Consider the following 26,906-nt stretch of genomic DNA (forward strand, 5'->3'; position numbering starts at 1 on the left):
GCTGACAATAGTGTGCACATGCTAAAGATGTTGCTACAGAATACAGTGTCCTCATTTGCATCAAATATTGTAGTGTTGTTTCTGTGAGTTACTTGGTGTTTCTTTGGTGCCATCATCTATCTGCTTTATTTTGTGATAGTTCTATGATCAGGGATAGATGGCTGTAAAACTAACTACAAAAAATTTTCAAAATTTTGTGCTCAGAACAAATAAGTTGTCCATGATCAAAATGAAAGGAATGGAGGGAGAGAGATAGATAGAGTAATTTTGTGAGAAATATATATAATGTGTAATATAAGTATCAGTAAAACATACTCATAAATTTGCAGGAATTTCTATTATTGATTTCTATAGCGCATATATTTTCACACATCTTTCAGACGTTTGGAGATGTTCACTTTATACATAGATATTCTGTGATTTGGGTTCTCAGTTTTTAACTGAAAACCATTTTTAATAACATTATTTTTACAATTCTGCAATTAACACTATTTTACATAGTTGCAACTTGTTAAAACTGGTACATAATATGTAAATAAAAATTGATCAAAATTCTATATATACATAGGCATCTTGGCAAATTACATGCACTCTAAAAGGAAAGAAAAACAATTCATACAGAATATATAAAACATCAATTACTGTTCACTCTTCACAGTGTGAACAAGTGTTTCTTTGTTACATTTCATCACATTATTTTCATAATACACAAAAATTCCCTTTTTACACCCACTTACAACGAGAAGAGACTAACTGGCTTTCACAATGAGAAATAGCATTAAGAATATAGACAAAAAGAACAATATGCTCTAGAAATTTTACAATGTACAAGGCTGCATTTTTCCTGCCTCTTTCAGAAATACATGTGGACTTCACTCACACAAACAATAATAACTGAGACCAAAACAAGAATTCAGTAATAATTGTAGTAACAATAATGCTCCATCCATTTTCTTTCATATTTTTAGATACCTCTAAGCACGGAACCTGGTTACAAAATTGTTCTAAATCCTCTTTAGCGTCACTCTAAAAACTGGCACACCAATTCGATTTCACTACAGTGGTGTTACAAAACAGGGACGATTACTGCTTATATTGATACTGATGATACAGTTTAAATCAGATCAATTTCCTTAATGGCCCACAAAAGATCCTGAATAGTGCAACACATGCAGTAGATCTCGCACAGTGGTAAAATAGTGATGTTCACAAGTTTTCCAGTATGAATGACACAATTATTTTTTCCCTCTCCACTGATTTTATTTTAACATTCCCAGTAAGTGCAGACTGCCACATTACCATCCTAAAAACAAGAAGAACTTTTGACAAGTATTCTCAGAACTTTGATCCGTTTCCATGAACTAGCTTGCATGAATTCGACACCATTGACAGGATGCTGGTATGACCGGAATTACACTTGCTTCAGAGCAAAATAATCCAGTTTGTGTTTGTTACATCCCATAAACAAGCTGTCCCAATTCCTAGATATTCAATTTATATCTTTGGACAGAAGTGTTATTGAGATGAAATAACCAAAAGCTGAAAGTATGGTCCAGGGTGTGACAATGCACACACATTGGTACCAGTGTCTAAGGCCAAATTTTCATTTAATCATTAAGACACTACTCAACACAAAGATGATATATGACATCGGCTGAGCTGAGGGTCAAAATTGAAAACATCAAACAGTCAGTGCTGCTACATGAACTTATCAGAAGTAATGCTCAGCTTCTTAATGAGACAAACATAAAAGTTGCAATTATCTCATCTTAAATAAAGTGGAAAACAATTTTTAACAGAAAAATACACATCAAATCAATTATAAATGCAATTGTTACAGCATAACTCTGTTCTTATGTCTTTCTGTGGCTAAAAAGCTAAACATCTCACTACCCAAAACTGAAAGATGGCAGAACCTTTGTGTATCTACAAGATTACTCCACTCATTTCTTGCATTACTGGAAGAAATGTCAATATTGTTTCTTCCAGGTGGGTCCTCATTTCAATTCTGTGCAAGAAATTACAAAGCCACAATGTTACATGAGCACACAGCTATGTGACCTCCAAAACAAAAGAAACATAAGAAAAAATAAGTAAGATAAAGAGAAGGCCAGTGTGTGTTACTTTGTGATAGACTGTAGATGATCACATATGTTCAGCAGTGAAACAGCTCTTCAAAAATGCCTGCTGTCCTCTACATACCTGTCCAAGAGCTGATCTGAAACTCACGTGAGGAGGTACAGTACAGGCAAGCACGGTTACAAACCCTCATATCCACTCACATAACAGAATGAAGCTTTTAACACACAGCTCTTTGCTGTCTGACAGCATCAGTGTGTACTCGTAGACAATCACATGCCTCATGGTGACCTCACATACATATGTGCTGAAGTTCAGCTACTGTATTTACTGAAAAAAATGTTGCATACTGTGAGGTTCTCTTGCTTGAAGCAGCATAGCTAACACTGGTAAAAATAAAGCCTTCCCTTTAGTCTTAATTACGTACTTTTGAACAAATTTGTTTTTCCATCCATAATGGCCATCTGAGAAAACAAAAGGAAAAAAATGCTCCACATCATTACTCTGGAGCAATTATAAAAAAATTTACACCAATAATCAGCAGACCAACTGAGTGTGCCAATAACAACACTGCAAACAACAACTGAGATTTACTTGGTTTCCATATTATGCAGAAAATTTTCAAAAGCCAGAAGAATTTTCTTGACTGACATGCGCGCGCGCGCGCACACACACACACACACACACACACACACACACATTACTGCACTCCTATACAGCTGTGGACTGACTATGTGCATAAAGTTATGCTTCTGGAAAAAAGCATCACATCTGATAGCTAATCGACGTTCTCATCTTCTACTTATTCAGTTCATTCTGTTCTGTCACATGCATTGTCCAAAATGTTTTTAAAGTGATTAATTTGTAGCCTTTCTTATAAAATGGCTCCTTCATAAGTACGACAATCTCTGTTTCGATATGCCACATACATGTCTACGGTGTGGGTGTTATGTTATACATAAATGATGATACAAATTATTCTCAGAGAATTGGTAAACGTCAAAATAGCTGCAGACTGCAGACACATGTGATATCATCATCAAAATGTAAATTTTCAGACTTGGAGGAAAGAGAGGACAAGAAGAAAGAGTTGTTGACCAACAACTCTTGACAGTTTACTGGGTAGGTAATAATAATATAGGTGTTCAAATAATTGATGATTTTTAAATGGGGGAACAAAATAAAGGCCAGCGCAAACAATGGTGAATGGTAAATGGCTGTAAGTGTGTGTGTTTAGTCCAATGGTAAATAGGAAGCACAGGAAGAACAAAACACACTGCTTATTACTTTCTAAACATATGCTGTAACTCAGTGGAATGCTCTATCAAGCTAAATAAAAAGAAATAAAAATAAACAACTTAATTAAAGAGTTTATGAGCAACCAGTCAGGACAGGTCAGAAGCTGGGCTCGAGTAGGCTCACTCCTCCTCACCACCGAACCGTATCTTGAGCCCAGTTTCGGAGCAACCCCTCATCCCATTGGGCACCTGCTCATTTCTTTCCTTCCTTCCTCAGTTTTGTTTCCTTGCCCAGTGCCAAGAAAAAGCAATTCTATCTTTCAATTGCAGAAATATATGGATTGCTTCTAAATGCTGGCCCTGATCCTTTCAGATGATTTGGCTTACTAATCATCTTTCCTCACACTTAGGCCAGATTTTTTATACTCCTCATAACATGGGTCAACCGCTGACATACACAATCTGTTTTCCTAGACAAGAATCATTGTTTTTTTTTTTAAAAAAATAAGCTATTTATCTCAAAAAGCAAACATGAGGAAGATGTCCACTTGCATTTCAGGTAAAATATTCATTAAAAAAGTTACATGAGAAGATGTTGTGGACTGGCCCTCTCTGATTTTCTTCGTACATACAGGATCTGAAGGTCACTGCCTGAACAACATCAGATAGATTTCTGAATACTCTTAAGTATTATTCTATAACATTTTGAACAGAGCTACCTGTAGCTCTGTGCATAGAAAAATAGACTTCTAATTGTGAAGTTGGTGAATGTATTCTATTTGCTGATTGTATCCCTACTTGTAGCAACTTTTATATTTTTATTTAAATTCTATGGTTACTATTAATATGGAATGTGCAATAAAAATATTCAATGAGAGTACAAAAAATAACATACTTCCATATTTAACTGCAAATTACACAGGAATGAGAGTATTCACAGTCATTCAAAATTTGGTACAAAAAAAGTGAAACATTAAAATAAAAAAGATATATACTTCTAGAGACAGATAGAGCATATATATTTAACAATATTTCACATTATTATACCAAATTTTAATTATTACAAAAGCTCAAATTTTTATGCAATTAGCAATTAAAAATAAAAATCTATTTCTGTTATTAATTGTGACTGAAATGATGTAACTCAGTATTTCAATCTGACAATAAATTTACATCCAAATTATATATATCCAGTTAGAACAGAACCAGCAACTTCACCACTACAAGGCCAGTTAAGTTACACACTGAGCAAGAGGTGACTCAGTCTAAATGTTTTATATTTAACAGTGCTCAGAAATCTTCAGTCAGTTTTTCAACTGTTTTGGAAAATACATTTTATTGCTTGGGAAATTGATATGTGGGCACTGGCCTTCAAACCCACAAAATCTAGGAGGGTCAGTGCATAAAGGCCTCTTGTAAGACTGCACCAGGGTATATTTTCTTATGCCAACTGCCACCTGATGATGCTTATTTTCTCTCCGAATTAAAGTTTAAAAGTGGAGTGCACCAAACAAGACGTTACAAAATACTGATACATCACTGACAAGAATAATGGAGGAACAATGTACATACTAAACTGTGAACACAGATTTTTACTACCATAAGCAGTTACTGCACGTGTGTATGAAAACTGTAATCTCAGCAGGTCCTTCACACCCAATATATATATATATCACTGTAGCAATAGCAACAACACTGTACACAAAAACTAGAGTGCTGCTCTACAACATAAAAAATAAAGTCAAATTGCCTTATTAAGACTATGTTTGCAACTCATAATCCATCAAAACGTTGCCACTATTTACTTGTACGGCGAAATGAAGAGGGAGAGGCTAGAACAGGGAGGAAAAAATGAAATACTGACAAATTGTTACACCAGTCACTCAGACCACAAAATTCACACCAGTGACACAAAATAACACGTTAATAACAAAAGCTACCCAGCACATCCCACACCAATTTCAACACACGTCCGACTGACAAAATCTTATTTGTATCTGATATGCTTATTGTCTGTCTTCACTCATAAAAGTAAGTTATTCTAACAATAAACTCTTAATATATTAATGTTGTATGTTAATGTTCTACATATGCATACAACTCATTTCAAGTGATAGTGTACAATGACTAGAAATATTTTGTGCAAGACAAAGATAAAGTAATATTAGTTTAAAATATTACTGGCAGGGTTTACACAAAGCTTTAAAATAAAGTCAAACTAATAATATATAAGATGCATACGCTGCGTCTGCTCTATTGTGGAAGCCCACTTTTCACCTTAGAAAGACTTTCCCAGCTGTGATAGAAGTGCTGCATATGCTTTACAGCTAGTTTGTCATGTGGATACAACTAAAAGTCGTGGATACTAACACAGTGGCAGATAAACCTAGTACATTAAACTACATGAGGTAAAGACCAAGTCTAATGCCGAATGATCGCCAAATGTGGTCTTTCATTTACAAACACAAGTAGTTTAGGGAAAGAACTATAACAGTTAAAACACAAATACTGCCCGTGACAGAGCACTGCCTCCCAGGATACTACAGAACAGTTACAAACTACAGAGCACGTTCATGACAAATATACCTGAGATGCTATATAGCACAAATAGACTATCATGGTTCATTTCCGTCTACAATTAAACTGAATGACTCTCAAATTTTGCTGCAGTTTTTAAATAGTGATTGACTTCAAAGATCCCCAATGTTGAGACACACAATAAATGCAGAAGTTCTCAAATCAAAGGTCAAATCAGTCCACAGAGGATAAATTGGAGATTATCGAAACGACAGTTGTCGCTGGAACTTCACTGATCACATGGAGGAGTCATTTGGATATCGTGAACAGACAATTGTCCCTAAGAAAATAAAATAGCAAGCAGGAGATCTATAGGAAGCATCCTTACACTCTTAGCTTAAAAGCAGTTATAGTGTGTAGAGTGAACTGGGGGAATGCTGCGTGTTCACTCGAAGCTCTATGATCAAAATGGGAGGTAACATGTTACATTAAATTAGTGGCATTAATTGTAGTGTTAGCCTCTTCTCCTGACTGCATGAAGAATCTGAGATAATAAATTTTTTTTTTTGCATCCCTAGCAACTTTGACATATAAGGAGAATTAATGATGTCCTAAAATAATGATCTTCACATGAAAGAACATTCAACATGACAAAAATGCCAAAAAAATTAATTAAGTAACAGTTACAACTTGAAGAGGCACTAAAACACTGAGAAGTTAGGAAATTTTGAATTCAGGTTAGATAGTTATTTGTCAGGCAAAGTATATATATCTGAGACCTACAATTGCCTCAATCTGCAATGAAATATATACAGTATAATTTAGAACACAGATGCCAAACAGTGACAACTTCCAATCAGAAGGGAGAGTAATGTACAAGTTTTGGTCCAAAAAATCAGTGAAATAACAACACACTTCACTGAAAAGGAGCTAAACAACATGAAAAAACAAGGTTTCTCTGAGTCACACATTAATAACCAAAATAACCAGAACTCCCAAAATTTTTTGTGCCTCAATTTACAACAGGACTGCAGCAAACTAAAACACTTGGAGACTTTAAACTGTGCAAACTTACTGGCCTTAGGCATGAAATGGTGTGTTTTTAAATAAAAAGCCTACTCAACAACTGATAGCAAGACAGATAACATATCTGTACATAAATATATATATATATATCTATCTATCTCAAAAAACTGGACTACAACAACAAGATAGTCAGCAACATGATGCAATGTATGCATCACAAATTAGTGAAAAAGTGTTACAATCACTGCTCCCCTAAAGGGGACGTCTCACAAATTGATGAATAAGAAATGGAGAAGCTTCTCACAATGGAGCAAAATGATGTGACCATTATTACATTTTTATACAATTCCATTCTTTTCCTGTAACAAAATAACAACTCTGAAACCTTAAAAAGTTGCATCAGTCTTAACTTATTCAGCAGCAAACTTAACTGCCACTCTCACACATTTGCGACTCTAGGCTCTCTATCAAAGTGACAACAGGACACGAGCCACAGCACTCAGTACAAACAAACTGCAGCTGACACGAAAGCGTATTTCTGAATTCTGCCCTACTGCGCCTAAGTTGCATTTATTTAGAATTGCCTCTGTCCTAACCTGAAAAGTCTCACCAGCATGAGGTCTGTCAGTTAATATTTGTTACGAAAAGCAAAATGCACATTTCTTGTGCCAACGTCAATTGCAGCTCGGATTGGAAACCGAAAACATGGCGACCTGGGCAGAGTTCAGTGTCTTGACACCTGAATCACAGATAAACATAGACAGTACCACTTTCGAACCACAACCGTCATTAGATTGGCAGACAGCGTAATTTAAATTTAATGTATCCTTAAGTAAAATATATAGCTTACAGCAGCTGCTATGATTTACAATTATTCTGTAGCAATCATTTACAGTAACAAATACAGTAATATATATTAAATGGAAGCCTTTTAAACCAGCCAATAAGTAAAAGGATTGAACTGCAGCTTTACACTTACTTTTTAACAAAATGTATGGCAAGCAAATACAGTGGAACACAAAATCATTAAAATCCTCAATACAAAACATTCTTACAATAAGAAAATTTCTTATTATGAAATTAGTAAAATGTGGAAGCGAATTCCCTGTCTTCCAAATAAATTTGATGTACACAGGTGATAAATACTACTTTGACATGATGAAAATAACAATTTAAAAAAATATTAAATCGTTAAAGATCTCTGTGTAATGGTACATAATAACCATTGCACCTCATTATTCATTTTGTGACCTCAGAAAGATACAATAATAATAAAACAAGTAAAATGGTACAATGTCAGGGGTGAAAAACAAATTACAAAACACTACGAATAAAAATATAATACCAGCAACCAAAACATTCAATGTGCAACCATAACTGGCAGCATAGGCGAAAAACTGACTATGTAAATACTTAGCAGCACTAACAATGAAAGTAAGCGAATACAGTAGGAACAGTTTCCCAGTCACAATTTAAGGGGCTCCAAAGGGAAGACAATACTTTCTCTGGTGGCTCCACTTTTCGCCCTACCTTCATTTTGCACCTCAGAAATTGAAAACAATGATTGTATAAAATCAGCATTCACAATTAACAGTCAATCACAAATACTGAAAGAATTCAGCTTTACATTGGCCTGACAACTACATATTTGATGACTATAAACATCAGCTGTTCAGTTAAATAATATTTAAAACAGGTAATTCTCACTCTAATTTATCTCAACCTTCTTTGCCCACACACACCACACACACACACACACACACACACACACACACACACACACACACACACACACACACACAGAGAGAGAGAGAGAGAGAGAGAGAGAGAGAGAGAGAGAGAAAAGTTGGGGGCTTAGAGCATTCCTTGACATATTGCACAAAACCCTTTGCTGCATAAGACTTCTGCAGCTCCCTGAGCAGTTTCTGTCATCTACATATCACATAAATCAAGTAGGTACAGAAGAACTGAAAAATAGCAAAGACCAGGAGAAAAGCACAACAAATTATTTAATATGGAGTGTGCATATTTCCCACACCCTGCCCACTTCCGAGAGGAGTGAAGTAACGAGCCCCAGGTGTACTAAACAGCTGCTACAGCTCTCTTAGATCATTAAGACACACCAGGTTATAAGATCGTAAAAGTGGCACATTTCACAGGACCTCCTCTCGTAAGTTGTGTACTGTGGGATATGAAAAAAGGGCCTCTGGAGAAAAAGCAATGTGATGTAGCTACAGCCTTACTGCCAGTCATTCATCACATAAAACTCAGTTTAAAATACTCACTTCCGAGACATGCTACACTCACTGCTACTCTGCTTTTTGTTACAAAGTAGCATTACCTGCAGTGCAAACAATCATTCCACATTCAAACGGACACACGGAGTGGGAACACCGTCCGTATCTCTATCGCCCTGTAGCTTCTCGGTGCAAATACATGTTACATTATTCATAAAAAAAATAAACTGGAGCTCATTGTCAATATACAAAATATCTTCGACCGGTGCTCGCTCTCGACATACAAAATACTCGCCCACCTGGCAAAACTTGCAGAGCTACAGTCGGCTACTCATATTCACTACTGGCAGCACAGCGATTACACAAACATGTTCGGTTCTTCTGACTAAACAGTTTCTCAGAATAAAATAAATTGTCTGGTAGTGAGTCAAGATACTGATAACTTGGACACACAGTTTTTAAACTAGTGCAGAAAATCAACTCAGAAGTTACAGAAATCGAGTACAAAAAAACGTAACTGACTGCTACGGGTACAGCAGTGTACACGTGATATACAAAGTGGATAAAAATGCAAAAGCTTTAAAAAAATCTACCTCCCATACCGGCAGCACACGTACTGACCTACGTACCCGCTTCACAGAAAAAGGCAACTACCGATTATTTATTTTTCACCTTACCGCAACACAGTGAATACTAAAATGTCGGTCCTCGAGTCCACTAGTACAAGTGATACATTCTACGGTAATGCAGTAATGACACATTTTTCTGATACTCCTTTACGCCAAACTGTCAGACTGATTGACTCTGTAACACATTAAACACATCTGTCCTCAGCCGGGAAGTGTCTTCACGTGGCCGTAGTCTCACACCGTCGAGGAGGCACCGTAATCGAATGCGTCCGATGTCTGCGAGTGTTCAGAACTGAGACGGCGGTGTCAGACTGCCAGTAGAGGGAAACTGACAGACTAAATTCGGTATCGGAAACTGGTGTGGTGCATGACTGCAGGTAGCTCACAGAGCTCCCGCCACGTAGCTCGGTGAGGGGGAGGGCAGAGGTCACCGCGCGGTGGCACCTGGTCCCCCTCCACTGTCTGCCACTCGTCTCTGCGAAATTTGGTCCAGGTCCGGTATCACTTGCAGGATGGCACTTTCCTGTGGGCTGTTCAGTTTGAGACTCCTGCAATACAGAAATGTTGACCTCATTAGAGAGAGAGGGGGGGGGGGGACGGAGATTGTTCAAATGGCTCTGAGCACTATGGGACTTAACATCTATGGTCATCAGTCCCCTAGAACTTAGAACTACTTAAACCTAACTAACCTAAGGACATTACCCAACACCCAACCATCACGAGGCAGAGAAAATCCCTGACCCCGCCTGGAATCGAACCCGCGCGTGGGAAGCGAGAACGCTACCGCACGACCACGAGATGCGGGCAAGGGAGAGAGGGAGAAGAGAGAGAGAGAGAGAGAGAGAGAGAGAGAGAGAGAGAGAGAGAGAGAGAGAGAGAGTGTAGGGGGCAGAAGCATTATATCATAATATTATGCATAAGTAAGTCTATCATTCAAATTAGGAGATACAACTGTTGACCTGTACTTAATTTCAAGGAGCGAAAAAATTTAGTTGTTTCAATTAACACATATAAAAATACACATTTTCTTAGCTTTCACAACTATTAATTTCTTCCTTGTGGAGGAGAGGGGTGACAGGCTAGGAAATGCTAAAATGGAAGGCTAGCTCACTCAGAAAATAGGAGATAAATACTGTGTCAGCTTAAGTCCTCAATGATGACAGAGTAAGAAGTAAAGATGGATTAAGCAAAGAGGAATCAATAGTGCAGTTAATGACTAGCAGGGGAAAGAGACAGGAAAATAATTACTTTATATATAATAAATAATATAAGATATACAACAACTTATTATAAAGAAGTGTGTCTACAACACTATAAAAGTGTATCTAAAAACAAAGATGATGTAACTTACCAAACGAAAGAGTTGGTATGTCAATAGACAGACAAACAAACACAAAAACACAAACAAAATTCAAGCTTTCACAACCAACAGTTGCTTCATCAGGAAAGAGGGAAGGAGAGGGAAAGAAGAAAGGGTGTGGTTTTTAAGGGAGAGGGAAAGGAGTCATTCCAATCCCGTGAGCGGAAAGACTTACCTTAAGGGGGAAAAAGGACAGGTGTACACTCGCGCGCACGCGCACGCACGCACGCACACACACACACATATATATATATATATATATATATATATATATATATATATATATATATATATACAGCTCTCCCTTAAAACCCACATCCTTTCTTCTTTCCTCTCCTTCCCTCTTTCCTGATGAAGCAACCCTTGGTTGCGAAAGCTTGAATTTTGTTTGTGTGTCTATTGATATACCAACACTTTCGTTTGGTAAGTTACATCATCTTTGTTTTTAGATACATTTTTCCCAAGTGGAATGTTTCCCTCTATTGCATTTACACTATAAAAGTGTACGCATAGCACTCCCATTCCTACTTTAGGGTGTTCAAGAATGATACAACCTGTTGGAAGAGTGCTTCTTGCTTGCTGTGGATATGATCCTCTTTTTGATTGACAAAGAAACTGGTTATAGATTCCAGTTCACAGTATTCATTATCACCTAGCAGTTATGTCGAGTTCCGGAAGATAGTGCATGTGGTACCTACAGCCAAACGTGCTATACCTAAAGTGCCGACACTGGAAAAGTTAATTGATTAATCGATGTGTGAGCTGCACATTGTTTCGGTTCCACAAAATCTGTGCACACCTATCTTGCCAGCCAGGCCTCTCGGCAGGTTAGTGCTTGTGTGACACAAACTGAAGATGCTGACACTGGACAAACAGGTAGCTTTCTGTCAGTGGTTTGTGTTCGCTGCAATGCCACACAAAGTAGAACTCTACACTCCATTTGGATTTGGCGAGATGCAGTTCCACTTCTACAGATATGTGACAACGCAGACTTCACACATCTATGTGAAGACACGAACTTCACACATCTATGTGAAGACACAGACTTCACACATCTGGACTATGGATTATCCATGTCAGGTGTACGAGTCACCTCTGCACACACAAAAAGTGGGTGTCTGTTGTATATGGAGCAACAATTGTAAAAACTACACCTGAAAACTGGCAATGGTGCACATTGTTTCAGCAGGATACTGTTAGGTCACATACACCTGACAACGCTGTCACTTTCCTGGACAGTGATTAAATGATTTTGAAGGGGTTGTGGCCCCCTCCACTTAATTTATCCTGTCTCGATCTTGCCGTGTCTCTTGAGGACCCTGCAGCAATGCTGCTCACAAAAATCCTCAAAAGAGCAGAAAGAAATCGAACGAGGTGTTTTCGCTATTCCTCAACAAACATAAGAATGTGCAACATCCAACTACGTTATGTGAACATTATAATGGAAGGCCACTTTCTACTGTTTCTTTGACTACATTACTTTTCCATAAGGTTGCCTTATTTTCTGAACACCCCATATAATAATGTTGTGATAGTGCCACGACATTTAACAGTGCCGCCACGACAGTACGCACAAACGGCGATAGAGGCGCTCCGCAAATCAGATGAGCGCGGGAGCGCCACCTAGCTACGAACGGCACCGGCCGCATGTCACGGCACAGCAGTCGAATACGAGAGACTGAGTTGTAATCATGTGATCAGCTATTGTTTCTAAGAGAGAGTGTGAAAATCCACGCAATTATTGTGATTAAAGGTTATAACACTTTTTGGCGACGAGGATGGGATATTTTCACCGCGTTGTGGATTTGCGTGTTCGTGACGGGGCAGACATGGAACAGCTTATGCAAGCGCTCATTGAACAACAAACACAGCTGACGGCAGCGATTCAGGCGTTGTCGACGTCGCTTACTCATCGTCTGTCTTCCTCTTCTCCGCCTCCATTCCCTCCTTACGACGAGGCCGCTGAAGACTGGGAGAATTATGAGAAGCGTTTGCGGCAGCACTTCTTGGCTTTCGGCGTTGTCGACGCTCCTATGTGTAAGTCGTTATTTCTATCTTGGATTTCCCCTCGGGTCTATCAGCTGCTATCTCAGTTAGCCCCTCTGCGGGAACCAGCCTCCCTGTCCTTCCAAGAAATGTGTGACTTATTGTCTGCCTATTATCGAACAAACACCCACGTCGTTGCCGCCCGCGTGGCGTTCTACCGGTGTCGTAAACAGCCCCATCAATCTTACCGGGCTTGGGCGGCGGAACTACATGGCCTGAGTAGGAAATGTCAGTTTGTCACGGACACTCATCACGAGTCTTATGCGGATTCAATGGTTAGGGATGCTATTCTACGGCTTGCTCCTGATAAAGAAGTTCGGCAACGTGCCCTACAACTGCCAAACCCGTCGTTGTCGGAAGTTCTAAGCATCGCTCAATCCTTTGAAGTGTCTCACGCTGCTGGCGCGCAAATAGACGCGTGGTGTGATGTAGGCGCTGTACAGTCAACTCTCGACAAGGACAATTTGCCTGTTGCACAGGAGAACGAAGATGTGGCGGCGGTTCACTCGCGTAAACAACGTCGCGTTGGGCCGCAACGCTCGCAGCGAAACCAGCAACCACAGAAGCCGGTTCGTTCCGCGCTTCCTTCTTGCCCCCGTTGTTTCGTACAGCACGACAGGGCAGCGTGTCCAAAACGTTGGGCCACGTGTAATTCATGTAGGAAAAAAGGCCACATTGCTTCTGTGTGTCAGTCCCATAAAGTTCCTGTCGACGAGGACGAGGCGTCGGACATGGATGTTCACTGTGTGCTTTCTCAAACAAATAAGTTGTTTGTTACTGTTCGTGTTCTGAATAAAGACATCCGCATGCAAGTGGACACTGGCTCTGCAGTAACTCTCATTAATTCTCGCACGTATTTGGCGTTGGGCTCCCCTCCTTTGTCTCCAGTTACGCGCAATCTGAGGACTTATAATCAGCAGAAAATTCCTATCATGGGCCAGTTTGATGCTTCCACTGCCTACAAGTCTGTTGTTCGGCCCCTCACGTTTTATGTGGTGGATCATGCGGGCACTGAAAACCTGTTCGGTTATGATGCTTTCCAGTTGTTTGGGTTCTCCATTGATGATGATGTGCACCTCATATCTGAGGACATTCCGTATCAACAGCTTGATGGATTGTGTTGTGAATTTTCGTCCGTGTTCTCTGCTGGTCTGGGTTGCGCCAAGGATTTTGCAGCCCACATTACTCTTAAACCTACGGCTCGCCCTAAGTTTTTCCGGGCACGCCCTATTCCAGTGGCGTTGCGTGCACCTGTCAAGGCTGAGCTAGACAGGTTAACAGCTTCAGGGATTCTCCTTCCGGTTACCTCCAGCGAATGGGCATCGCCGATCGTGGTGGTTTCTAAACCAAACGGGAGTCTGCGATTGTGTGGTGACTTTAAAGCCACTGTCAACGCTCAGAGCGTCATTGACACTTATCCTCTTCCTCGTCCTGAGGAGTTGTTTACCAAGCTCGCTGGGGGCCAGTTCTTTTCCAAACTTGACTTATCGGAGGCGTACCATCAGTTGCCGTTGGACGCTCCTTCCAAGGAATTTCTCGTTATCAACACTCCTTGTGGGTTGTATCAGTACCAGCGATTACCATTTGGCGTCGCTAGCGCACCGGCCATTTTTCAGCGGTTTTTGGAACAGCTCACGGCTTCCGTTCCCGGCTGCATAAACTATCTGGATGACATTGTTGTCACGGGAGCCTCCACTGCGGAGCACCTTCGTAATTTACGTTCACTGTTTCGGGTTTTGCATTCGGCTGGGTTGAGGTGCAATCTGGACAAGTCACAGTTCTTCCAACCCTCCATTGAGTATCTTGGTTTCCAGTTGTCCCGTGAGGGCATACGCCCTCTCCGTGAGCACGTTGCGGCCATTAACGCTCTACCCCGGCCGTCTACGGTCAAAGAACTTCAGGCGTTTCTAGGCAAGATTGCTTATTATCACAAATTCATTCCATCCGCAGCAGCGGTAGCTTATCCTCTGCATCAGCTGTTACGCAAAAACGTCCCCTTCTGTTGGTCCGACGGGTGTGAGCAGGCTTTTGTCCGCCTGAAGGCTCATTTGCAGTCGGCGCCTTGTCTTGCCACATTCCGTCCGGGTCAGCACTTGGTTCTGGCGACTGACGCGTCACAGTATGGCCTAGGGGCTGTTCTCGCCCATCGGTATGAGGATGGGTCGGAACGACCCATTGCCTATGCTTCCAAGACCCTCAACGAGGCGCAACGGCGTTACTCTCAAATCGAAAGGGAGGCGCTCGCTATCATTTATGCTCTAAAAAAGTTCAGCGTTTTTTTGTATGGTTCTAAGTTTCACCTCATCACCGACCACAAACCGCTGGTCTCTCTGTTCAGCCCCTCGGCGTCACTTCCGGATAAGGCAGCTCACCGCCTGCAACGTTGGGCCTTATACTTGTCTCGTTTTCATTATGAGATTCACTATCGCCCAACGGCCCAGCACGCAAACGCGGATGCATTGTCGCGATTGCCGATGGGCCCCGACCCTGTTTTCGATCGCGATGAACTCCTCTGTTTCCACATTGATGAGGAAGAACGTCGTGCAGTCGAGGGCTTTCCACTTACAGGTTCGCAGGTCGCGTCAGCTACTGCGCGGGACCCGGTCCTGCGTCGGGTGATCGGTTTTGTTCAACGAGGTTGGCCAGACAGGACCGGGGGCCGGGCATCGGATCCCCTTCGCAACTACCATGCCTTGCGCCTTCGTCTGTCTGTTCGTGATGGTGTTGTTCTTCTGGCCACGGATGGCGCATCTCCACGGGTCGTGGTGCCAGCCTCTCTTCGCAAAGATGTTCTCAAACTGTTGCACGGAGGCCATTGGGGTATTTCTCGGACTAAGTCCCTGGCCCGCAGGCACGTTTATTGGCCCGGAATTGATTCGGACATCGCCCATATGGTTGCTGCATGTGGCCAGTGTGCTCAACAACTGGCGGCACCTCGTACAATGCCCTCTCCGTGGCCTGATCCAGCTCAGCCATGGGAACGGGTGCACGCCGACTTTGCTGGCCCCTTCCTCGGTACTTATTGGCTACTGTTGATTGACGCCTTCTCGAAGTTTCCATTTGTTGTTAGATGTCCATCACCCACCACTGCGGCGACGACGCTGGCTTTGTCCAAAATCTTTGCGCTAGAAGGTCTTCCATCCACGATCGTCACGGACAATGGCCCTCAGTTCTCTTCGCAGGCCTTCCGTGATTTTTGTACTGGACAAGGGATTCATCATGTTACCGCACCTCCCTTCCATCCGCAATCGAATGGGGAGGTCGAGCGCCTTGTCCGCACTTTCAAATGCCAGATGAAAAAATTCCTTAGTGATTTTTCCACAGATGACGCCCTGCTGCAATTTCTGAGTTCTTATCGCTTCACGCCTCTGGGTGATCGCAGCCCTGCTGAACTCTTGCATGGCCGCCAACCGCGCACTCTACTGCACCTGCTTCACCCTGTCAGGCCTTGTACTGTGTCCCCTAGTGCGGGAAAATACTCGGTGGGCGCCGACGTGTGGGCACGAGGGTATGGATCTCGCCCTAAATGGATTCCAGGGGTGGTCAAGGCTCTTCGTGGCCGCCGGCTTTGTGAAATCCGTACGGGCGACGGCACGGTTGTTCGCCATTACGACCAGATGCGCCCACGAGTGGTGGCCCCGCCTGTGCCACCGCCCCATCCTTCGCCTCCACCAGCTCGAGACGCCAGTCCTGTCGCTGCTGCCGATCTACCGTCCGTGTTGATGCAGCCGCCGTCGCTGCCGCTTCCAAGTACTCCGGAACCGGCCCCAGTCGCGACGCCGCCTTCTCCGGGACCCATCTCGCTGGAGCACACTCCCAGGTCAATGACACCTATGGATGCTGCTCCGGAGTTTTCACCCATCATCTCATCCAGGAGGCACGTTCCTCGCACGAGCTTCCGTCCTGGACATTTTCGACCATACTCCCGTGTCTCTGCGCGGGATCTCCTCGGGGCCTCACAAGAGGCCATGGATGTCTCTGCGCTGTCCATGTCTCCAAGGAAGTGAGTGTTTATTTTTTTCAAGGGGGGAAAAGTGTTGTGATAGTGCCACGACATTTAACAGTGCCGCCACGACAGTACGCACAAACGGCGATAGAGGCGCTCCGCAAATCAGATGAGCGCGGGAGCGCCACCTAGCTACGAACGGCACCGGCCGCATGTCACGGCACAGCAGTCGAATACGAGAGACTGAGTTGTAATCATGTGATCAGCTATTGTTTCTAAGAGAGAGTGTGAAAATCCACGCAATTATTGTGATTAAAGGTTATAACAAATAAAGACCGACGCACTAACTTACGGGCATAAATATTAATCACTATACTGACTAGGACAGTAAAATACATGCGTTATGTGACCTCTCTTTATATAGTAACTGTGTTAGATGAGAGAAGTATATTGGTTATCTTACAAATATGGAATACAAGTAATACAGTACCCTGCAAATCCAGAATAAATAAGACGGAAGAAAAAACTGCAGTCCTAGATAACTCTTGACAAATTCCTAATGACATATCACTGTTTACAGCAAAAGTGAAGTGTAATACAATCTGCCAAACAGTTCAAAGACTACATTACCCTGTGGATTGGGATGATGTGTTATTACTATTTCTCTGCATAGCAAAGACTTTGAATGACTGGGTAAGGAAAAATAAGTTAATCTATTGCTGACACCATTGCAGAATTACTGGAAAACTTCTGGAATGCATCACAGTCATCAAACACCTGACAGAAATCCCCGCAAAGCAATGTGTGGTGGGATGAATACATGAAAATCAGTAGTAGAAATAAAGTAATGGGAAGTCTGGGATAGAATAACTGAAATAGGATAGATTCCTACTCACAACAAAAAGGAGACTTTGAGTTCAGTGTGCTGCATACTGCCCTATTTCATAGTATTGTTACAATCAGTATTAGTGTATGACATGAGAGGACTTGTTGAAGGAATTTTGGATAAGTCCCATCTATCCGTTAAAGAAACAATTTAGAAGACTACAGTCTGTAGTGTTGCAGTGTTTGTAGACCAATGAGAAGGACTGAGGGGGGAATGAAAGGGTTTGTTACAAGGACTGCCCCCACAAAAAGAAGCGTAACAACACAGGAAATGGCAATGTTGGAATAAAGGAGATGCTGTTCTGTGAATTTCTGTTGTGGAAATAATTCTGCAAGTTATTTAAAGACCAAATATTGAATTTTGGCTGAAACTGTCTCCAAACAAGATTTATGAGAAAGGGACAAGACATTAGGCCATTGCCCTCTCACTCCATATGCAAAGAGGCTATTGTTGATAGACAATACACACACTTCCACACGGTATACTTATGTAGCTGCAGATATGCACACTAGAGTTCTGTGAACGCATTTAAAGAAATGTCATATACTTTACTCAGCACTTTTGCTGGTCTTATCCTTCACACTGTTACCAGATAAGGTCAGATGCTTCACTTCTGGTGAGCCCTCAGACTGCCAACAAAGAACATGTAAGCATCAGAATTATGATTGCTTCATCATAGCAGGAGGGGGGAGGGAGGGGGGGGGGGGGGAAGTACACTAGAAAAGTAGACAGAGGTGGGAATTTTGTGTTGTACCCATATGTGGACCAAGTTCATTTCTCTACTGACTGTATGCCTCACATAACTCATTCCTGAGAACTAAGATGGAAGACCAGAGAGCAGGCAGATAGAATCAATATAGCAGGAAGTTTCCGAATATAGTCAAAAATACACACATCAAAAAAAGTGTTGCATCACGTCAGTTCCACGAGTTCCGGAACCTGTACAGAAAATTGGGATAGAGATCAACATAAACATCATTTCTGCCCTTTTTATTGCTGCACCACCATACAGCAAGACCTCCAAAGGTGGTGGTCCAGATTGCTGTACACACCAGTACCCCAATACTCAGAAGCACATCCTCTTCCATTGAAGCATGCCTGTATTCGTCGTGGCATACTATCCACAAGTTCATCGAGGTACTGTCAGTCCATATTGTCCCACTCCTCAACGGCAATTCGGTGTATAACCCTCAGGGTGGTTGGTGGGTCACATCGTCCATAAACAACCCTTTTCAATCTATCTTAGCCATGTTTGATCGGGTTCATGTCTGGAGAACATGCTGGCCACTCTAGTCAAGCGATGTCGTTATCCCGAAGGAAGTCATTCACATGTGAATGATGGGGGTGCGAACTGTCGTCCATGAAGATGAATGCCTCGCCAATATGCTGCTGATACGGCTGCACTATTGGTCAGAGGATAGCATTCATGTATCGTACAGCCATTACGGCGCCTTCCGTGGCCATCAGCAGTGTACGTCAGCCACACATAATGCCACCCCAAAACAGCAGGGAACCTCCACCTTGCTGCACTCACTGGACAGTGTGTCTAAGGCATTCAGCCTGACCAGGTTGCCTCCAAACATGTCTGACAATAGTCCGGTTGAAGGTGTATGTGACACTCATCGGTTAAGAGAATGTGATGTCAATCCTGAGCAATCCATTCGGCATGTTGCTAGGCCAATCTGTATTGCACTGCATGGTGTCGTGGTTGCAACAATGGAGCTTGCCATGGACATCAGGAGTGAAGTTGCGCATCATGCAGTCTATTGCGCACAGTTTGAGTTGTAACACTGTGGCTGCACGAAAAGTATTATTCAACATGGTGGCATTGCTGTCACGGTTCCTCTGAGCCATAATCCGTAGGTACCGGTCATCCACTGCAGTAGTAGCCCTTGCATGGCCTGACCGAGGCATGTCATCGACAGTTCCTGTCTCTCTGTATCTCCTCCATGCCCAAACAACATCACTTTTGTTCACTCTGAGACATCTGGATACTTCCCTTGTTGAGAGCCCTTCGTGGCACAAAGTAACAATGCAGACATGATCGAAACTCGTTATTGACCATTTAGGCATGGTTAACTACAGACAGCATGAGCCATATACCTCCTCCCTGGTAGAATGACTGGAACTGATCGGCTGTTGGACTCCCTCCGTCGCAGTTTTAGTGACATCTCTGAACAGTAAAGGGACTGTGTCTGTGATATAATATCCACAGTCGATGTCTATCTTCAGGAGTTCTGGGAACCAGGGTGATGCAAAACTTTTTTTGATGTGTGTATATCAAAGAATAAATTTATTTCTTGCAAAAAAATTCACAAATCATGTAAAATGTCAGTGATATTACACAGATGTCTACATTTTCATGTGTTTCATCAACTACAAAAAGACTCTCAGGCCATTCTGTGCCCAGTAATATATAGGTCAATTTTGATGAAATTTGTACAGTATATATCTAAAGTGACTTGGCTGAATTTCTGTTATGTTTCAGCTCCATCTGAAGCTCACTGTATATACTACAGCTACTATTTTCAATACTGGACACATGATTAAAAAATCCTCGAGTTTACCAACCATTGTACCTGACCTAATAGAGCTAGGATCCTGCAACTTGCCATCTCAGCACAACGCCTTGCACAGAACATATAAATGAAAATCAGAAAGCAATGCTATTTGACATCAAATATCTTAATTTCAACACCAATAATTTTATAATAATTTACACCACATTACAGAGCACGTTTAAGTCTGTTAGAAACATCTATTTTAATTTTGGTATAAAGTCAGTAGAAGTATAAAAATTTGTCTTAAATTTTGCGTTTTTAACAGTATCTTTAAATGTTGTTTGTTAATTTCATGGCTAATAAAATTTATGTTCGTATTTCCTTTTTTAAAACATGTCTGTTGCATTGTTGCCTTATAGGTTTACTGTTGTACTAAATTATACTAAACAAAGAGTTCGAAATTACAAGACAGGCTACTACCATGCATTACAGTGACTTGAAAAATGAAAGAATATCAATTAACTCTTTACAGCTTTGAAAAGAATTCTGTATGTCATTTAACAAAATCTGTAAAGAACTAAAACTTATAATTTTTTTCTTCAGACAAAAAACAGCTGCGTAACTGACAAAGTGGTTTCTGTTCAGATGAAGATGCTCAGATATGCTTTTGATCTTTGTCTCTCCCGATCTCTACAGCACTGACATCCCTGCTAGCCTTGGCAGTCACTATCTCACTACACACGTAGCGGGCCTTTCATACAGGACAAATGCCACCTCATTAGAGAGATCTCCTTAGCAATGAAGTGCCCACTAACAAATTTTCCTTTTTTGTCATCAGTCCAAAGAATGGTTAGGTACAGATCTCCACTCTTGTCCACCCTGTTCAAGTCTTGTTTTGTATAGCTACTGCATTCTACCTCCACCTGAATGCATATTGTAGTAAAATATTAGTCCCTCTCCATAATTTTTACCACCAATATTTATTCCTCGATCCCTCAGGATGCGTCGTATCAACCGACCCCTTCTTTTAGAGACATTGTGCCATTCCTCTGCTCTCAAATTTGATTCAATATCTCTTCATTAATTATCTGATCTACTCATCTAATCTTCATCATCCTTCCACACTTCTATTCTCCTCTCATCCCTACTATCCATCACCCACTTTTCACATCTATGTAGCACTAGAAACCAAACAAATACTTCCAAAAAAAAAGTTCTAAATATTCAAATTTATTCAGTAGAACCTGAAGGCCAAGTGCAAAATTTCATAGGTTGTTCGTGGATATTTTCTGAGTATTTTGATGTAAGGAACCCTTCATTACTGGTGCTTTGTTACACAATAAACTGCACCGCTACAAAGATCACTGCAAGACAGTGCAAATGTCGACAGTATGCACTGTCTGTCTTGTTTAGAAACAATCTTGTTCCATTTACTCACCGTACTAGTTGTTAGCAGACAGTAGTGGCCACTTTACTCTTCGCCCTCGAGCTCGCATTCAGTACCGTTCAATCCTGTCTTCGGCCTGTTTATCCACCAACATCAGTTGTACACAAACAGCAGTGTCGACCAGTTTATCGATGAAGAATCAGCCATTATGTACCTCACACGATGTAAGAACAGCCTGATAACGCGATGTCGACCTACTCCCGGAGTGACGGCAACCACATCACAGTACTTTTGCATTATTCTGTTTGTTTTGTACATTTCTGTTACTGCATATTACAGGCTTTTTTGCTTTGCTATGGTATTTTCACCAAAGCAAAGGCAATTGGCTTAATAAACTGAGTAAATCTAATTACTTTATTACTCCGTAATATTTCAACTTAGACCACAGGTCCTTTACAGCGAAAAAACTCAAAAATATCCCTGAACAATGTCTGAAATATTGTCGGTGGGGTTCAGGTACACACTGTATTCGCCGTTAACGTATTCCTCAATTTCACGGAAGCTTTTCTCACTATTCCTAAGAGGTAGGTGTGAGCCAGATTCATTCTGTTTTATAACTAACAGTAAGGCTCACAAAACAGCAGCAACACCCTGACAGCTTTTAAACTGGACAGAACCTCACCCTCTGGGCCGCCGTGGCGGTGTCCGTCAGCGGCCTTCCTGCGCCCCGTAGCGGCGCTCTGCTGGGTCTGTTGCCGGTAGTGCTGCGGCTGCGGCTCGGCATACGAATCGGGGCGAGGGTACTTGGCGGCCGAGCCAGGGGTTACCTGGTACCTGAACACAACCACTCCTTCACCAACCACAGCCTGCCGAGGGCAGAATAATCGGTAATGCGTCAGACAGCGGCACGGACACACTCACAAACTGCTACTGGCTACAACCGGTACAATCAATAACAAGAGAAGTACAGCATGCAAATGTGGAAACATTCTTTAAAAAAGAGCGCAGGAAAAATGTACGGGTTTTTCTACAGAATTCCTCTGCTTTGAGAATGAATTTAACAATCAGTAAGCCGAGTGACTTCCTTCATTGTGTGTATTCCTCTCAACTTCTCCATGCTTTTCAATAAAGTGTATTAGGGCAAAAGGCATTTCAAAAAGAATGAACCAGTTTCAACCATTTATATTTGTTGACGGACACAACCTATGAAACAAGGACAAACTGCAAAATACTCATAAAACTTTAAAAGTTTCTTTCTACAATTTGCTACATTATTACAATTACTCTTATGATTTAATAAAAAATATTCTACCTCACAACATGGCTAACATTCTGTGGAGGAAATTTCTGTTGATAAGAATGGATGTGGCACAGAGTTTTAGAGAAACACCATTACATGCTGGTCTGTAACTCTATTGTCAGCAGTTCGTGGGCTTGCGTCTGCCCTGCTGACTCTTAATTGCAGGACCCCAGGTTTGATTTGTAGCCTGGTCGGTGATTTTCTCCACTCGGGAGTGGGTGCGTGTGTCATCCTTGTCGTCATTTCACCACTGTCGACATGCAAATCGCCGAAGTAGCGTCAGATAATGAGACTTGCACCACGTGGCCGAACTCTGCATAAGGGGACTCCTGGCCAAATACACCGTGTGCATATTTTGTTTTGCGAATCTAACACATTTATACCCTCTGTCCAAAGCCAATTGTCTCCACTTCACAGGGGCTTTCTGTGTGCTACATTTACACATCTCTGAGTCAATGATTGTAATCCAGCAGACTTTTTGTCAGTGTTTAGAGGTTGCACCATCTGCGGCGATAAACATTTTATGTCAGATGCAGGATGTCTGTGTGAGAGTAAGAGTCTGACGCCACACTTCTAATGTAAGAGCCAAGAGAATTTGGCAAGTTTTTCAGTGGAGCCACTGAGAACTTGCAGTTTCAAATATGTCTCTATGGTGAATGTGAAGATGACTTTTTGTCTTCGAACTGTAGTAACTACAATCAGTGATGGTTTTTCCTGCTGGTAATAAAAGGAAGCGTGTCAATATTTGTCAACACTCTCTTACAGGAGACAAAACACTTGAGATTTTTATCACTGTTCATTTTCTCTGATGAGGCAATATTTCTTATTTAATGTAAAGATAACCAGCATAACATGCATGTATAAGGATCACAGAAACCTCTATACACTGTTGAATGTGAAATAAATTAAGTAAGAATGTTTTGTGCCATTTGTTATGGAATGATGCGTAGCAAAATCTTTCTGCGGACAACACGGTGACAAGCATGAGCTATGTTGAAATTCCACTGACACGTTTGTTTCCACAACTTTAGGAGGAATCTAATAATTTCATATTCCAATACGACATCAACACAGAGCAGTCATTGTTGTACAGGGCACAAGGGACTCTGAGACACTGCTCTACATTCTTGACCTCTTAAGATCCTAGTTACATAAATGAGCTCAAAGAGGGAAAACAGCTGCAGTGGCTTCTTTCAGTGCAGAGACCTTATATTGTGCGTACTGCAAATTTAGTTATTGTCTACGTGTTGTTCACAGAGTTAGTGGTGGACACATACAGCATTTGTAATAATAAAGCAAAAAACTTATGGTTTTGTAGATATTTTGCAATTTGTCCCAGTCCTGTAGCACGTTTCCATCAATAAATCAAAATCGTTAAAATCATACTTTATAGAACAACCTGTATATTTTCCCAGAATTATTTTATCACATCTCATTACTACAGTGTTATATTAGAGGTGGCATCTTACACAAAGCTGTTAAAAATGGGAAGAGACTCATACATCAGCTTTATGTCTTCAACTGCAGCATTATGTAATCAAAATCAGACATTACTTTACAGACTTTCTCAGAGCTCTTTTACATTATTTCTTTATGGCCCATTCTGTTTGGATGTTTGTCTTTATGTTCCCCATGTATTACGCCTTTTCTTTCTGCATGGTTCTCAGTACACTGTTCCCTCTTATATCTCCCCCCCCCCCCCCCCCATACTTCTTATTCCTCCTGCCAAATAATTTCCCATGGGACAATCTCTTCTCCATCACCAGCCCTCAGGCTACCATTTCCTGGTTTACCCTACCACTGTAAACAAGGTCTCGGAATGTAAGCAAATGAGGTGCATTTACTCCAGAGAAGGGTTTCAAGAAAAAGTTAGAACAATTTTCCATCTCCTTTATGTGCCTTTACACTAATCAGTGCCTCGCTTATTAACTCTTTGACTGCTGTGGACACGTTAATGCGCGACGCTGGTACTGCCTTGGGTGCTCAGAATGTATTTACGAATGCCTTTGATTCTTCTGTCAGGTGCTATAGATGTGAGAACATCATCATCTCCTGCCCACGCCTTTGTGCTCTCGACGTATAAAGGCAGGGTGCTGCTCAGGTCTCTCCACGAGGCACTTAGTGGCCAAGTAGCCACATTTCTGCCCTGAGTGCTCAGCAGCTTTCCACTGTTCAGTCTGTGTACGTTTGCTGCTGTGATTTTATTTGTGTTGCTGTTTTCATCTTTATTTTTAACTGAGAAAACGGCATGCTGTTGTGGTCGCACAGAGGGAAGAACTCGTGAAGATGGTGATGGCAATTATAACTGGTACTGGCACCACAAGATAAACGAAACTGAAGTGTAATATCAGAGATCTCTACATAAAGACCATTGCAGTAGTGTTGCTGGAGACACTAGTGGGTAAGCTGGTATAATTTCATGTAGCTGTAATGCATTCTAAAGGTTGTAAATAAACAAAATATCTTGACACAAACTGAAACAATTAAAACATTCAGTTACTTGGCAATTACTTCTTGTCCCAAATTTTGACAAAAGCTGAGCATCCAACACATAAATTCGCAAATATTAGCATGTGCAACACTACAGTCTTCTTTTCTGATGCAGCATTAAATGCTGTTAAAAGAAGCATATTACAATAAAAAATAAAAAAAATTGTATAGTTACTTCTATATCCCAGTAGATAAAAAAGTTTTGAGTATTAATCAAATGGCTATATACACATTTCTTTGTATGCTATCATTTGCAAAAAACCTCATTTGGATACCTTGAACAGTTTATGAAATACAACGGGTGTTAAGACTACTTGTTTACGGTATGTCAGACGGATATATACACACACACTTATTTGCATGCAATTGCATAAGAAACCTCATTTCAATACCCTGAACAGTTTATGAAATATAATGGGTGTTAAGGCCACATTACACATTGTGTACGTACAGAACACTGGGTGCAAATGCACGCACCCTCCAATAGATAAAAACCAATATCTTGAGAATTGTGATACATACTGCTCTGTTATCTTATTTAAATAAAGTTTCAAAATATTAGCTACACTTCACATACAGCAATCATTGTCCTAAAATACATGCAATGTCTACGTAATACGCTTTTATCTCAGCAAAAATCGTAACATTCCATACAATGCTGTATTTAACTGGATGCTGCATAGTAACTAAGATGAATAACAAAAGGAAACACATGTAACATCTTGGCTGTGCCTCACCTGAGCTCTGGAAAGTAAGTGAAATGAAGAATCCTCAACACAATAGAACCAATGGTGACATAGTACTGGTACAAGAAACTCAATCTATTTCTATTATGTAGTTTTCTGCAGCAGATACCAATTTTAAATAAAACATTTTGTTAGTGAACTGTATTTTGTAGTAACAAGCTGAAAACATTAAAAATACCACACACATCTAAATTCCTGCTCTAAGCAACACAGCTAAACTCGCAGCAGTCAAGTATCTACTGCGGCAGCCCGCCCGGTTAGCAGTGCGGTCTAACGCACTGCTTTCCAGGCGGCACGAATCCACCCGACAGATTAGTGTCGGGGTCCGGTATGCCAGGCACTCTGTGGATGGTTTTTAAGGCGGTTTTCCATCCACCTCGGCGAATGTGAGATGGTTCCCCTTATTCTGCCTCAGTTGCACTATGTCGGCGATTGCTACACAAACACTTTCTCCATGTACGCGTACACCATGATTACTCTATCACGAAAACATTTGGGGTTACACTCATATGGAAAAC

General features: G+C 41.3%; 1 protein-coding gene across 1 annotated transcript in view; it reads right to left on the reverse strand.

The window, feature by feature from the left end:
* Positions 1-318: 318 nt before the first annotated feature.
* The window catches only part of LOC126293593 (histone-lysine N-methyltransferase 2D-like), a 435,002-nt gene continuing 408,414 nt past the window's right edge, over positions 319-26,906 (reverse strand). The window contains exon 18 of the mRNA XM_049986869.1: positions 319-10,274. Coding sequence (XP_049842826.1) covers positions 10,154-10,274 — 121 coding nt within the window. The 3' untranslated portion in view covers positions 319-10,153. The remainder of the gene's footprint in view (positions 10,275-26,906) is intronic.

The sequence above is a fragment of the Schistocerca gregaria genome, chromosome 10 (genome assembly GCF_023897955.1).
Source record: "Schistocerca gregaria isolate iqSchGreg1 chromosome 10, iqSchGreg1.2, whole genome shotgun sequence".
NCBI classification, from domain to species: Eukaryota; Metazoa; Arthropoda; class Insecta; order Orthoptera; family Acrididae; genus Schistocerca; species Schistocerca gregaria.